Source organism: Morone saxatilis, unplaced genomic scaffold (assembly GCF_004916995.1).
Source record: "Morone saxatilis isolate NCDOM2014 unplaced genomic scaffold, NCSU_SB_2.0 Contig5, whole genome shotgun sequence".
Taxonomy (NCBI): Eukaryota; Metazoa; Chordata; class Actinopteri; family Moronidae; genus Morone; species Morone saxatilis.
In genome coordinates, this window is record NW_023340095.1 from 8301800 (window position 1) to 8318195 (window position 16396).

Consider the following 16396-nt stretch of genomic DNA (forward strand, 5'->3'; position numbering starts at 1 on the left):
ATTAACCTTTAAATGCATTGCTTGATGTTGCATTCATGGTGTGGAAAGACCACCGAGCACCTGCTTTTCTTTTAGTCCTATAAGAAATGAAGACTATATCTTGGCCACTGTAGGTCAAGTCATCATATGGCATACTTTATATACTCATGCTGCAAAAGGAAACAATATTGTAATGATCCAACATAAATTTAAACACATGTATTAAGGAATTCTAAATATCACAAATCTTGATTCGAGAGCTTCACCTTCCATTTCCAAGTCTGAAGGAGATACTACAATGGCATGGAAAAGGAGAACCCACGTTCCCTTCTGGGCAACTGTAGAAATTTTGCACGTTCAATCCTTTTGACCAGCTGCTTCAAAAGTGGGAAACAAAAAACAAAAACAAATGCACCACTCTCAACAGCTGTCAACTGCAAATACTAGAAAAATTAAGTTCATGGAATTTCTAATGTGTGGTGATGAAATCTGCAAAAAACACACAGACTGGAATCAGAGGGAAACTGCCTGCCTGGTTCTTTTGGTTTCCTGGTGAGAGCTCTGTGCAGAAATAATGATAATATTTTTTACGTTTTGAACAAATGAGATGTAACATGTTAATTTGTGATCTTGAAAATTACTCCAGATTATTACCAGATTTTGAGCCAGGCTAGCTGTTTCCCCATTTGTCTTTGTGTCAAGCTAAGCTGCTGACTGTAGTCTTATATTTAATGTATAGATATACGTTTGGTATACATTTTCTCATTTAACTCTCTGCTAAAAACTGAATAAGTGTATTTCCCACCATTTGTTAAAGTAAAGGACCTGTTTATATTTAGATACCAGTTTCTAAGTTTGTTTCAAACTGACCAAAAGGATAATTTCTTCAAATCACCAGAACAGTTTTTGAGTTTGACTTATCTCTCAGAGTACACCCAAGTGGACTCAGAACATTCAATGTCAAACTTCATATTTACCATCAGATGTTGCCCCCAGGGCAAGAGACTGTCTCTTCTGCAAATAAATCCAAAATGGCTATTCCAAGAAGATTTCCCCAAGCCTAGAGAGGTTCATGCTTTAGATTAAAAAATGTGTAATTCCATAGCCATCTGGCTCGAGAAAAGGAATTTAAGAGCTGTGTGGATGCCAGCCGATGCCACATCTTGGAATGGGCTATTGCTTTCCAAATGGCTCTGGGCTGTGTCCCCTTCCATGTATTTGTGCAATATCATGAGCTTGTTTTCTGTCTGCCCTCCCCTCTTCCCAAAGTTTAAAAAGTAATCTTTTCTCAGAGCATGGCTTTTTTTGATAAGGAATCTAAACTGGGTCAAGGACTCAGAGTAAAGTCATTGAACAGTAATTAAAGCACCCGCCGATGCTACAGTTCAAACTGCCTCCACCATGAGCTTTGAGATAGAAATCCATTCAAGGATTTGGAGAGCCATTGTTTCACTTTCCTCATGAGTAAAATCATTTTCTTGCTACTTTTTTTCTGGGAAGCTGAGTCTGTAATTAAGAAAGCGAGTTATTATCAAGACACTGGAGAGACTGGAGAAGGGCTGCCTGTTCACCTATAATGTGCAGCGTCCACTCATCAGCAATATGCATGCACAACCAGGATGCTACAATTTGAAAAAACATTACATTTCCAGTGCAGAACAGATTGTTATATTATCCCTCCACATGTCTGAAATAAAGGCAGGATTAGGAGGGGTACTTCAAAGACAAATAAAGACAAGAGAAAATAAATATCACAATGATGACATGTATTCTATGAAAAAAAAAAAAATTAACCGTAGAAAAGAAAATAGAATGCAAGACTTCTAGCATCAAAAATGTGTCCTCTGCTCACTGTATTTAAAAGAAACACATCTACCTGTATAGCTGCAGATCACAACTCTCTTGCCTAACCCTCCCTTTCAAAGCATGAAGGAGAACAGTGGCAACAAAACACGTGAAAAATGCTAACCCCCCTATCTAGTGCCAGTGTTTGGTTTGTCCCTTCTAGGCTAGTCTAGAAACATGGTGGTTCAACATGGTGGACTCCATAGAAGGTGCCCTGAGGCGTCTGGAAATATAAAAGGAGCATTTTAAGGAAACAAAAACATAACAATTCTTATATTCACGTGATTACACAAAAAATAAAATATACCTGTGAATATTATTTTCCATTTCCGCCAATAGATCCCCCGAAATTTACACACAATTAAAGCTTTTTTTTCTGTACGGTTTCACTCGAGACCGGCGCTGTTAGACTGATGAGACTCGTGAAGTGTTGTAATTTGTGCACACTGCCAATGTGCATGGTAATATATAGTTCTTTATTTTTTATTTGTATCCTGATTAAGTAACATTTAGTCCGTTACTTCCAAAGCCTGAATAAAGGGCACCAGATAAATGTTCTCATTTTATGGGGGTTATATTTGTCTACCAAATTAAAGCTACACTTGTGCTAATAATTGTTTCATGACTTGCAGATATATTTGTGGTGACAAGCAAAAAGGCACAAGCAAAGATATGTTCCATTTTCATTAGCTGTGACTTTTGTGGAAAGTAAATAATAAGTGACTTAGTTTCATTGGTTCCTTATGCAAGTCATAATAAACATAGCATAAGACATAAAGGCTTTATATAAGAATGAATAATTTCAAAATAGTCTGCCCAATTTTGTCTGTTTCATAACCCAACAACTGAAAAGAAAAAGTTCTGAAAGTCAGGAAAAGAAAAATAAACAGAAATATATGCAGATCTGGAGAACAATATGTGAACTAATATTCTCACCAATGGGACCACCATTGCCTTGTGAAATTCATAATCCCTCTCTGTAAGAAGATGATATTTGGCAGCCACCTCCATCTACTGTAACATTGTGCCTGTGGTCTTTTTGTTTCTTTAGGAGAGCCTCTGGCTGAGCATTTGAAGTTTTTAATCTGGCGTTCCAGAGACTAAGGTCACCTTTCACTATCCCCCTCTCCTCTCTTTTATTTGCTCTTGCTTAGTTCTGGCAACCCCACTATTTCACACACTATTAAAAGAAATCTGCTAATGCAAGGAGCAGGGTCCTTGGCTTGTGGAATGGAAAATGATGGCATTTCTGAATTCTGTCTCTCTAAAAAGACCCTAGGCGTCTTGTGCAGGGTTTATGACCCTAAGATTAGTCACTTTTTGGAGCTGGATGTACTGCCTTGGGCTATTTCTGCCAGAAACTGATTTTCATATTGATGTGCGACGTTGAGCCCTCTCCAGTCCACATATTGGCTCATGCATCACCTGGACTCTGCAGCTGTCAAGCCTCAGTGATAGCAAGTGAAGCAGACAATTCCTCTGTTAATAAATAAACAAGTGAGACACTGCTAGTACATATTATATTCCTAAGGCTCGAGGCATCCAGCTACGCACTGCACATTTCATTACCATTAAGATTGCATGATGTTCAATCTCAATTTTGTCCTGATATTTATTCACAAAGCATAATTATGACATTTTTATGGATTACTTGCACATCATCAACAATGCAAATGAATAACTATACACTACACACATTTTGATTGTTGTATTTTTCTCACTGGGGTATATTTTTTATTATGGCTTGGCACAAAATGGAATAGAAAATAGATTTAGACTAAAAAATAAAAACCTGTTAGCCCTTACTTGTACTTTTGTAATTCTTGTTTGGTCTCACGTTTATGTTTAAGTCACTTTTGTATGGACAAACTACTGAGTAGGTTAAAAACATGCAATATACTTGATACTAACGGCCTTTTTACCCTTGTCAGGAGGAGAAAAAAAAGCAGTTGGGGAATTACATGGAGCAGAGCTTTGCATGTATTACACAGTAGAAGACTAAGGAGAGATTATCCAAGGCCAGATGTGTCTCTCTCCAAGGAAAAAACATGCTGTCCGCTAAGAAGCAGCCATATCCTGCCGCTGGTAAGCGTCAAGCAGCAGGGCGTCGGCAGTTGGCTGTCTGGAGCATCATGCCGGCTGTCTCTGAATATGCAAGATTTCAGGTTTAGGAAGCGGTCGCCTTTTAATGTTGTCGACAGATCATCCATCATACTTAGACAAACATTTACCAAGTTGACTGATTGACGGTAATGCAGCATTAGCCTCTGTTTGCTCAGAGGCAAATGTCATGCCTGTTTATGCATTTCTGAGAGGGGGAAATGTGGAGTTGAAATTTGCCTGTGAACAGACCTGTAAACCTTTTTTCCCAGCAAGAAAGAATATATTGCACAAGATACAAGAGAGCATGACAAGACTAAATCTTTCTAAAACATATATATCATCAATATCACTCTTTGTTCCTAATATCATCACACCCACTTTTTTTTCTGGATTAATTCTAAGGAGAAAATGTTCTTTGAGGAGCATCTCAAGGCAACGACACCCTGTAGTTCATGAGCTATGACTCCAGAGCAAAGAAACCAGCATGCTTCTCTCGGTACAGATTGCGTTTTATTGAACCAGGGCTTGTCAGCATTTTTGGTGAGCTGGTAAAATATAATTGTGTCATCCTTTATAAAGCAGTGTTGGGGTGACAGCACCCACAGAAGCTTCATTACTCTGCTTTTTATTGGGGTGTGAAGAAGGGACATTCTCTCAGTGATGAATAACGTCTCTCTCGCATGAAGTCAAGGTAAAACACACTCAGAGTGGTGGTGTGCTCCACTGGATGTACATAGATCATTTAAAATGAAATCAATTCAGCTGAAGAATTAGAGCTGGTTGCCATAATGGTTTTTATCTGACGCCCATCAATACCTGCATTGATTTGCTAGTCGAATCGAACCTTGTGAGAACTGAGAGGGGAAAAAAATGCTACACACACAAATATCTGAGCAAGGCTGTAACAAATGTAGCAACTTGATATGACATCTGTTAATCCATCATGACTTCCTTCATACTGCTACACAGTTCCACATGCAGGGAAGCCCAGCCTAAGTGTTGTGAATGTTTAATAATACCATAGCCCTGAAACTTTAAAACCAAAATCCCATCATGTTTTTATAATAACATCAGACACATGCATATGTTCATAACTCGGGTGCCTGCTTTTAAATGCTGTAATCCTCCTCTTTTCTATGCAGGAGTTCAATCGTTGATTTAAACTCTAATCGTTTCAAAAAGTTCAGAAAAAATAAAAGTACAAAGAATATAATAAAATACCACCATTTGTGCTTTGCATTGATTCCCACTAGTAGTCAGCGTTGCAGGGGAACTCCTCAAACTGTCATTATCTCTATTAGAAGTGAGCTAGCTTCAGAGTGACTCACAGCTCCTAAATGAGGTAGCAAATATCCCTGTTCACCTGCACTGTGAATTATCAAGTTAAACAACCATCTTTATTGTGTGCAGATTCTCACCAGGGCTGTAAACACCTTTTTATGGATAGAAAACACAACCGTTTGACAATTTAGCAGAACATTTCATTAGAAGGGGTTTAGCCGGGAACCCCAGCGAGGAGAAATAAAATGGAAGGACCCGGGGATCCTGATCGTAACTTATTAAGACAGAGTGGTCGCTCAAGGGACCCGCACTTTAAATAGAGCTCAAAAGTTTCCAACTTCATTTCCTATCCACAATCAAGTCCACACCCCAGAGAGGGAGGATATTTAAGATCCAATGAATGGATGTGAGCCAGAAACGGCATTTAATAAAAGCAAGAGACGAGATACTAGTTGATTAAGGCAGTGAAGAATAATAAAGGCATAGCAGATCTGCAGGGAAATGTAAGGTCTTATTTTCTTTTCTCATGACAGGGATTAAGTACAAATATCTTCGCTACTGGTATTAACTTCTGGCAGGATTGCTCTGTGTCATGATCAGTTTTTAATGCAAGTCCTGTGTTCACTACCATTGCTGCAGGAGAGACAGACGTCATCCTCAGTAATAACAGTAATAAAATACAGCAGATATCACCTGTAGGGTTTAACTGATTAGGATTTTTTAAGGCCTCTGTCGATACATTAAAGTCACTGATAATCATTATAATAATATTTACTATCTTTAATTTGGACATTTTTATGCCACAACATAGTGTTGAAGATTTCTATGGTTATCCTCTGCAACAGGATCACTAAACCTCTAAACCTTAACTTATGTAACTTCCTTTGAATCCCAGACTAATTAAATTATATGTTATGTGTACATATAAAATGTGCTACATTTGTAAAAAAAAAAAAAAAAAACATATAGGTTTTGATTTTTAAAAACATGCTTTTGGTGGAAGCTCAATAATATCAGAGGTAACAGATATCTGTCATGATATGCTGATAGCCAATATATTCATCTAACCTTACTCATCTGAGCAAACACTGCATGAGGAAAACAACTGACATTGCTAAAGCTTTCTTGTTTGTTCCTTCCACATCCGTCAACAGTAAATGACAAGCACAGCCCCAAACACTGCACCATGTGAGGGGAATTGGGGTGTTTAATGAGGGTAAACGTCACTGAGTGTAATTAAGGAGGATCTCGCCCTCAGGAACTCTCTCAGTTGACAAAGTGAACAAGTGACAGAGAGAGTCACTGTCACTTTTATCAAATGAGCAAATATGGGCTTAAAAGAGCATGGCTTAGAGTCAACATCAAGTTGTTTCTCAAAATTGTTATCACCGTTTGTCAGGCACATATAAAATTCTTTAGAAGTAGCCTTTTTTTCACTTGAACTTTTCCTCTCTACAGAACTTTCACAGTTGCTGCAGAAAAACAAAAGGCCTAAACTAGAACATATCATTTATGAATTCACTAAATGTGTCGTCTTATCTGTAATTGATCAAGATATGAGCAGCAGGGGTCAATTAGTGGCATTTTTGGCCTGGTTTATCGACTTACACTACCATGCAATATGTGGCATGCAGAATAAATATGGTGCCATCGCTTATCTGTGGCAATTCTCCATATTCACACCCACAGGAACAGTCTTGAAAATCTGACTATATGGCCTCGAATCACTAGATTAATGAGACAGACAAAGGTAAACTTGATTAGGGCAGAGTCACTCCATTGCACCCTTTTTGATTTGTGGTGAATCACCTTGGATTGATTTAAGCCAGCAAGGCTATAGGTTCACTTCTATGCAGCACAATTCAACCTCAGTGACAGAAAAAGAATTCTGCAACTGAAATATTCACCTTGTTTTATACTGACTTAATTGATGTAAGATAGAATTTTATAAAGGCAAAAAAAATTGTCAATTGTCAAACAAATAGCCTTATTCTGCCGGCCTCAGACCTGTGGAGGACAGCTGCTATATAACAGCAGCTGCTAAACAGGACTAATTCTCCAGAATGAAATATGCCGCAGAGGCCGGCCATTTACAGGACTGGTATAAGAGCAATATTTCAAGGCCCGGCGGCAGCCTCAATTAAAGTGTGTGTGATGTATTTTAGGGCCAGAGCATGTCCTGCTCTGGTCTCAGAGAGATCTACACACTGACATGATGGCTGATAGAAGACGCCTCTGGTCTGATATTGGCTCTCCATACAGAGGGGACCAGAGGAGAGGAGCTGTATTAAAGAAGATAGACATCTGAAGAGTCACTTTGGCCGAATAGCGAGCTTACATACCAACATGCCATCATTGCTTTTGCCTTTAAAATGTCCAGATGATAGCCAGGATTAGTTTTAATACCTTTCTTACAATTTGGCATTGGGTGGTAATTTTTTTTATTAAGCTTAGGAAACAAAAGATTATTGGGAAGCAATCTCACAAATGAAGAAGGTAGCAGGTGCTTGTAGAGAAAATAAAACACTTTTGTTGTACAGGGATATCAACAATGAGTACATCCTGCAGTGACAACAGATATGTCAAACCATTAGCTGTGAATTACCTTCAACAGAAGTATTTCCTTTAATATTAGTAATGATTTTGTTACAGTAAGTGCAGTAGCTGTTAAGGTGTTAGTTGGTGTCAAGGTGATGTTAATGATGTGTTAAGTGCTATGAACAATAATGTTTCAATGAAAAAGTTTGTGTTCTTTTGATACCAAACCTCGTTCATTTATTTGATCTAAGCCAGCCTTGGCTTCTCTGAAGTCAAGTACCTTCTATTTCTTTCTTTTTTTTAACAATTTTTATTCTGCTGCTTTCAGAAAGTCATCCATTTTAACACACTTGTTAGGCATACAAACATATTTACATGTGGACCAAATTGCCTTTACTGTGTGTAACAAATCACTACAACATAAAGTAAAAAATAACGGAGGTATACTCAAGTCAAGAAAAAAATTAACACATGGCCTGTTACCTCATTACACTAAAGATAAGTGAAGCTACACCGATGAGGACCTTACAGAGCCAGAGGCTGGAGGTTCAGTACTAATAGCTGGCCAGATGGTCTGAAGAAAGTTGCTTTCTTTTCTGAAGAAGGCTTTCACCTGGATGCTTCTCACAACCATGTCAACTTTTTGGAACAGCTGCAATGTCGGATTTGTGTGACAGTGGCAAATAAGTATTTATGAATTCAGTATTTCATGCTCTGATCACTATTTTCACAGCATTGCATGTACAATACAAAGCCAGTAAAATGTACATCAAACACTATGGAGAACTATGGCTTGTCATTATGCCATCCGCTAATGAGCAGTAAATAAAAACAATATGCAGATAGAAAATAACAATATCCAGCTGTTCAGCACTCCTAAGTATAATCAGTCATCTCAAAAACAAGGTGATCTGTGAACATTTCATTACATTTATCCAGCAGAGAACTTCTTCTATGATAAGACACCAACTGGCATATGAAGTAAATAGTTCTTGAAGAGCATTAACGGCAAACAGTGTCTTGAGGTTGATTATCTCAGTGACTAATGCTCTGTCACTCTGTGGTATGAGAGGGCCCAGCGAGGACCCCCAGTAATGGAGCCTGAGCAGGTGCTGAAAGCCCACTGACATCAGGGGGGAGTGCACTGACAAGAATTTCTGATGAATTTCAATTACTGATCTATTAAAGCTAATGAGGTAAATGAGCAGCCAGAATACATTTGCTAGATAGCTCGAGACAAGACCATGGCGGTTTGACGTGATTTTGTGCGTGTGCAGCCACAGCAGGCACTATGTGTTCATGCTACTGTTAGAAGTGTCTCTGCATTAGCCTGCTGAGTGAGAACTGAAAGGACAGGGCAAATAACAAATGGGTCCAAAGGAACTGTTTTCCAAACATTAGGCATACTTTTTTTTGGTTATGTTTAATAAAAGTTGGTGTTTTTACTCTTGGCTGGAATGTCATGTCTAAATGTAAGATCAGTGTGCCATCTACTGGAGTTACTGTAACAGAGCACAGATGCAGGGTTACCTGTATTCTCAGACATATAGTACCATCTGCTGGCTTTAATGTGAACAGCATCATGGCGAAGCTCAAGTTTTTAAAGAGAATTATTTTTATTACTACTTTAGCTCTCTTTAAGAATATTGAACATCTATAAGCATGATATTTGTCAAAAAGAAATGATAAATTAATTGCTTGTCAATGCTGTTGCTTGTTTTCATTGTGGCAGAAGTTAAACTGCTATCAGGTGTCTACTTCTAATTGCAGGTATTATTAGATACATTCGCCCCATTGGACCCTAAACATGGCAGCTAGCTTAGGTAGCAGTAGGCCTCAGTTTGTGGCACTTTTACATCGTGATAAAGCAAATCTGAAGTATGCCATGATCATTTTTAAAAACGAAATTAATTATTTCATGCTAATACAGACTGGCAGAGTGCCGGACTTGAGATTGTTTTCTCAATACAGATAGATACATAGTATTAGCTGTTTAAACCCCTTGTAATTTATGACTATCTTTTCAATTAATAAACTTAAATATTCATATTAATAATATAATATTCAGTCCATCTACAACATGTATCTGTCAAGGTATAGATTTCTTGAGGTAAAACAAAAGAAAATTATCAAAATTACTGTTGGGCTTGCATTTGTGGTTCACAATTTTCAGGAGTAGTGAACTGCATGCAAGCAAACTAGTAGTTTAACTACATTTTGAAGTAGCTTTCTGGTAGCTTTTTTGTCATTTTTTGTATAGTTAACTACTGAAACTACAAATATTTTGTATTATATCATTGCTTCTATATTGTAATTGAGCGTCCTTCGACCAGCCCAGTCAGTGCATTTGTCAGGCAGCCCACACCACACACTTGCCCTTTGTGTAGCGCATTGTGCAAAAGGGCAGGCTTGCTCAGTGCTCACACAGCGACAGTGTCATCATGCATAAACCTTGTGAATCTCAGCCTAAGGAAGAAAGACCATGGCCACATTTAGGCAAATACATAGCACTGACTAGAAAAACCTGTATTTTTTACTTGTCAGCTATGCTTGCATAGTGGCACTTTTTGCAAAAAAAGGCATTTTTTTGCTGGCATGTGGCGTTTGTGTATTTTTTGTTGTAATTTGGTATCTTATATACATTGTAAATTTCACTTTTTTTATTTTCTAAGTAGCTTTATTTAACCAAACTAGATTTCTCCCTGAGTAGCTTTCCTGTAGTTCAACCTCTTCCGGTGAAAAGTAATTGGTAGCTAGCAAACGTATGCTTTCAAAGTCCATGGTTAAAGCCTGTACTAAAATCAATAAAAGTCCAATAAAGTCCAGTCTCACTGTCCTGACCTGACACCCCATACTGGTGAAAAATACTGGGCCAGCCAAATATGTCAGTGTGTGAACACAACACTGACGTATAACGCTGTACGTTGATTTTAAGCTTGTTAGCAGCGTTAACAGTGCCCTGCATACACATCAAATACAGAGCAAGTGGAGTTGTGTTTCTGGCCACCTAAAAAAGTTGTGAAAAAGTTCACTCTACATTTTCTTCTTTTTAGCCTCTATTAACTAATCCGGATAGGAAATTATCCAGCTCTTTAGCAGCTAAATGCTTCACTTCACCAGATATATGTTTGCCATTTAGTAAGTAAGCATGACTAAAATTATATTTATCGTTTCTAGATCAGATATCATAAAGTGCCTCACAAAATACATAAAAAACACAATTTAGAAAAAATAAAGATAAAAATAAATGAGTAAAAAGTAATTAATAACTAAATTGTTTTATTAATCAGCTTGGTACACATACAGAATAAATGATGTGAGTATAGACTGAAAAGACATTTTTCCATACTCAAGCATGAACGAGTATGCAGCTCAAATTACTGTTGAACATTACCCTGCCATCTTTTTCAGTGCTGCACTTGTTTCTGAGAAGGTCTAACATGCCTGCTCTGATCTCTTGGGTGAAGGACTGGTAGAAGTGATCTTTTGCTGTCATGAAATTCAGCAGACGTTCTCCAGTCTGGCTGCTTGGATTGAAGCACTCTGTGATGTCGAAGGTGTTGAGAATGGCGTGCTCCTCGTACTTCAGACCCTGACTCTTCAGGCATGCAATAACATCTGCTGATGAGCGGTACTCTGTGATTGCGTCAACACAGAGCTCCTTCTTGTATGTCTTCCAAAGGGTGTCCCAGCCAGCGTTACCTGGATAGTCAGAAATTTAAAAAATACATTAAGAAGAAATGTACATATCAATGTAATCATCTGAATTGTTTTTTTTCCAACACAAAAAATCAGTATTGGCCTGGATAAATGAAGTAAAATTCATACATGTTTGTTTTTCAGTAATGATTCAATATCTCCTACAGAAATGTATTTAAGATATATACAAATAGTCTTTGAACAATAATGTGTGTCTTTTCCACATTGAAGTCCTTCAAAAGACATCTACTCCTTCTACCTCATTAAACATCCCAGATTCAATGAATATGCTAATTTTGTTCACTCTTAATGTTTTGCTGGACACAAGGTGTCTCCTGCTTCACTGTAAAGTCCATTCTAAGTGTGCTCATATGCACTGACGGCTTCAAGTTCTTACATCACACTTGTATAAGTTAATTATTGGACAAGGTTTGAGTTCCAATTTGTGATATCACAAATCATGCTCGTAGCCCCGCCTCTTAAAAGTCTGATTTTCAGTGAGCACAGAGAAACTTTCAACTTTCAGCAGATGAATGTGAAAACATCCTTCTAGTGTCAAACTCTGCACACATATCATTCTTCACAATAAAGGTCAAACAACAACTGTAGGAACAAGAAGAAAAATATATTTTGGAGTGGAGGGGGACAGGGGATTAGGTGGAAGAAGTTCTTTTTACCTGCTTCAATGATGATCATAAGCCTGCCATTCTTCTTCAGGAGGCTGTGGTAGAACTTGATTGTATTGGCGAGGTTATCCACATAGTAGATCATCTGTCAGGGGGGAAGTTATGGGGAAACTTTAATTTGACCTTTCGGATTGAAGCTGGCTACATGAAATCCCAAATGTTTTCACTCACTGTAGTTTAATCAGGGACACTCATGCCAGAGGACAGTATCTATGATGATTATTTATAGAACTAATTGTTTTACCAGAAAAGGTTTTGCTGAGGTTCCCCAATGAAACCAAGCAGCAGTGGAGGGCTCAGTGGGGAGCTAAATAAATCTCTAATAAAGTTTACAGTACTTGTTCAGGGGGTGACCTAAGCCAACATGGAGAGAACAAGCAAAGCCTTCTTCTTGTCATTAGATCATTCTTACATTGAATGTCCAAAAAGCAAAGTAATAATACCTGAATCATGTGTATGAAGTCAAATCTCTTCATGTCTCCCTTTGTTTTGACTTGCTTCTCATAGTCCTCACTGTTCATGATATGCCAAACAAATGGCACTTTCTGAAGGTTGGTGGTCTTTGCTACCAAAGCTATAAGTTGGACATAAAATACAACATTGAGATATACAGTATATGGCGACAATTTATATTATAAACCATGACTTAAGCATAGATTATGATCAGATAGATATACAGTACCACAGTTAGTGTTATAATAAAAAGGAGATGCTTTTATTGCAGTCTGGGCTAGAGCAGTAATTTACTTCAGTAAACTTCAGTTTAGAGGAATGTGTGGATCAAGTCCACCATGCAATGGCCAGAAAAAGTGTATTTGTGTATCAGTAGATATCTCATTTATGTTCCCACATACATGTATGGTTGTTTTTCCCCCTTTTTTACACATTTACCAGGCAGCGTTGATAGCCAAAGGTTAATAAGTTCAAGCTGTTTTTACATTTATACCTGGCATATGTTAATAGGAATATACTGTATATCAAATTGTGTTTTCTGTTTCGTGACAAATGGGTAGCTAAGGATATTTCGGCAGACCTCATGGGTTGTGTAAGAGTCATAAATGTGGCTGTAGGTAATTCAGTGTGTGTTCTTTTCTGACAAATATAACAAAAAATGACCACGATTACTTCTACTATTACTAAAAATGATATAATAATAATTTTGTTTCACAAAATGTTCAGAAGAAATAAGGAAGAAGACGAAGGGACAGGACTAGACATTATAAAACAAAAACATTTCACTGGTTGTGTACAGCATTACAATACCTTTGAAGTTATCTGTGAGCGGAGAGCTGCCCTCCACAATGTCAGCAATGATTGGGACAGCAGGGAATGTAGACTGCAGCAGAGTGAGAATCTGGACATCCACCTCCCCTGCAACAAACCAGGGAGCCTCACTGTAATGTTGCTTCAATGTGAAAACCCCATGGCCAAATTCAATGTAGCATCATTATTTTGGAAAAAGTGTCACATTTTTCCCCCACAGTGGGAGTCCTGACAGCAACTGAGCTGTCTGTAGGGGAAATATTAATATATATAATAAACATAACTGAGCAGTGTATTTCCCTGTGTCCTTTAAATGAAGCTGTTTCTTTGAACCTATAAATCACAAAACAATGCAGTCCCTTGCACTCATGGATTTTTGCCATCATGCAAATTACACTACAGTTAGTAACCATAACAACATGTGTTTGTTAAACAGTTGCCAGTTGCTGTATCTCATCACATACCTCCACCACTTCCGACACCAAGAACATCCAAGCTGCTTTTATCTGCTCCAATTCTACAAATCATGATAGATGGAAAACTGACTGTAATCAAATGAGAAGTTAAAATGGCAAAATTAAATCCCTTTTTCTCACCCAATAGAACATAATAACTAAAATATGTCACTAGAATGTTGATTAATACCAGTAATTTGACAGTTTTTTGGCCTGATTGTTAACAATTCACTCTCCAATTGTCTTAAACAAAACATATAAAAAAGTAGTAGTATATAGTATCTCACCCCTCAAGTAGTTTCAATTGTATGCAATATTTATCATATGTTACTTTATAATAAATCCATGTGTATATAGGCATAAAACATCCTTCCAATTAGAGACTACTATATGTAAAGCATATATCAAGCCTGCTTCTGTATAGAAACAGGAAATTACAGGAACAGTGCAGTACATCCTACAAGCAGTTCTGGATGGCATCATTGTTCTCATTAATTACTCTAAAACAGTGCAGAGTCTGTCTTAAAAAATGTTCTGAATGAAAATGTATTAAAGTGAAAAAAGCCATTAGTGCCAAAGGAGTACTGTAATAAAACTGCACTGTGCCTCAGTGTTATTAGTGTTGTTTGCACATGGAAAATTGCAAATTGAATTTTTTTTTTTTACCCAACAGAAAGGTTCTGGTTTTCTTACAGTAGCACAACTCATCTCTTCATCTCCCCTTTAAAGGACATTCTACAACTTTTGTCAAATCTTCAAAGTGCACAAAAAGACAACTGAGACAGGTTAAGTAGTAAAAATAGTTAGAAGATTAAAAATAAATAAATAAATAAACAAGTGCAGTGTGGCACACCCAGTTTTTCATCTGGTACCTTTTAAATTCTCCTGGCAGGACGTCATAAACACACTGGAGAATGGCCTTATGCTCTCCAGAGTGTTCAAGGTAGAACTGAAAGCTTTGGACAGAACTGCCCTCATAACAACTCTGCTTTGTTTCTGCAGCCATGACTGGTTCCTGCAATGCATTGCACACATTGGAAATCAGATAATTAGCTATGATTTATGCATGGAAAAACAACTATTCAAAAAACTTTAAATGAGGCAAATGTCAATTGTTCATTTCAAATATTCAATTACCTTGAGTATGCGGAGAGTAAGGACAGAGAGTTGGTAAGTTGGAGAGTTGGTTGGTCTCCCACACTAAAGTTGCAGCTACTCGCCCCTCCCACAGGCTGGGAGCTCTCATGAGCTTTTGTTGCGTAACTTTTGAAAGATGAACTTTGCATGTACATCAGAGCCAACCGCAGCTGTGCTGTGAGATTCCTCTCCATATATTTATTCCAGTGGCTATTTCGAAATCATTCTCACCATTAACAACCCAAAATCCCAACAGAGATTTGCTTCAAATGTTTAATAGTTAAACTTAGCTACTCAACTTTTGTTTTCTCATTTTTACTGTCACCACTTTTTTTGCAAGCATGATCAGCATTTTACAGTTACTACTATACTACTATTCTGTGCGCAAAAGTTTGCACATGTCGTGTTTTAAAAGCACGTAGATTAATAGTCTGTGAGCTCAGGTGTTAAACAAACACAGTGTTGACTGATCTTGTAGTCAGTGCTGTGTGTATGTAGGTTACAGCCCCCTCACTCACTGAGTCAACAGAATGACGGGACTGTACTAGACAACTCCTTACATGTTTGTTAAATAACGTAATGAGTTGCAAACAGAGCACCTAAAGTATAGAGACGACCGAAACTCCTGATTATACAGTATATGATATACATATACAGTTTGTTATATGAAATTTTGATTTTAGGAAATAAATACAGATGTTTGGACCTTGGTGGTCTCATAGCTGGCTATGGTCGTGGTTACTATGGATACTTTTACACTAACAAGGAAAACATCTTATTAGTTATCGGTTTTTGCTTCTGATATATAACTATGAAATGCAATGGGGTGTCAACGCTTTATTATTTGGCAAAGCAAAATTTTTGCAGCTCCTGCATCTGTAAGATAAGTTTAGTACAATGAACAACTCATTTTTAAGAGAGAACCTGAGATGTATCTTTATAGAAGACTGACTTTGAACCTGTAAGAAAGTTGTTTGAACTAAAAATTAATAAAAAAAATACAAAAACACGAGGTCATCCAACACAATCTTCTAAATGTGCTATTTAAGAAACAAATCAAATATGCATTGCTGCTCAACAACCACTGGCTGGCAGGAGCCTTTTCTTAGGGACTCCAGTTTCTTTCCACAGTCCAAACACATGCAGATTAGGTGAATTGTCAGCTCTAAAGTGAGTATGAGTGTGAATGTGTTTGTCTGTGTGTATGAGTTAGCCCTGTGGTACACTGCAGATCTAATCCAGGGTTCCAGTCTTGCTAAATGTGAGCTAGGATTGGCTCCAGCCTCATGTGACCCTATATAGGATAAATTGAGTGTCCTGGATCCAAATTTGCATAGCCACTAAAAATCAAATAGGCATATGCCTATAATATGGGATACAATGTATCCCATATTAATGCATGTATGTATG

At 37.6% G+C, this 16396-nt stretch overlaps 1 protein-coding gene across 1 annotated transcript; it reads right to left on the minus strand.

Annotated features, from left to right (window-relative positions):
- Positions 1-11014: 11014 nt before the first annotated feature.
- On the minus strand, positions 11015-15122 carry LOC118339091 (histamine N-methyltransferase A-like). Its single transcript, XM_035676625.1, has 7 exons — positions 14987-15122; positions 14722-14864; positions 13859-13911; positions 13395-13502; positions 12575-12705; positions 12123-12216; positions 11015-11448 (listed from the first exon to the last, which is right to left on the minus strand). Exons 2-7 carry the CDS (start codon positions 14853-14855, stop codon positions 11096-11098), a joined length of 873 nt encoding a protein of 290 aa, XP_035532518.1. The 5' UTR covers positions 14856-14864; positions 14987-15122; the 3' UTR covers positions 11015-11095.
- Positions 15123-16396: the final 1274 nt, after the last annotated feature.

Excerpts from the sequence above, each read along its gene's own strand:
- LOC118339091 (XM_035676625.1), bottom strand. The coding sequence starts at position 14,855 with ATGGCTGCAGAAACAAAGCAGAGTTGTTATGAGGGCAGTTCTGTCCAA. Across the intron at positions 13,503-13,858 it reads TGGTGTCGGAAGTGGTGGAG|GGGAGGTGGATGTCCAGATT; the intron begins GTATGTGATGAG and ends GGTTTGTTGCAG. Across the intron at positions 12,706-13,394 it reads GCTCACAGATAACTTCAAAG|CTTTGGTAGCAAAGACCACC; the intron begins GTATTGTAATGC and ends TCCAACTTATAG.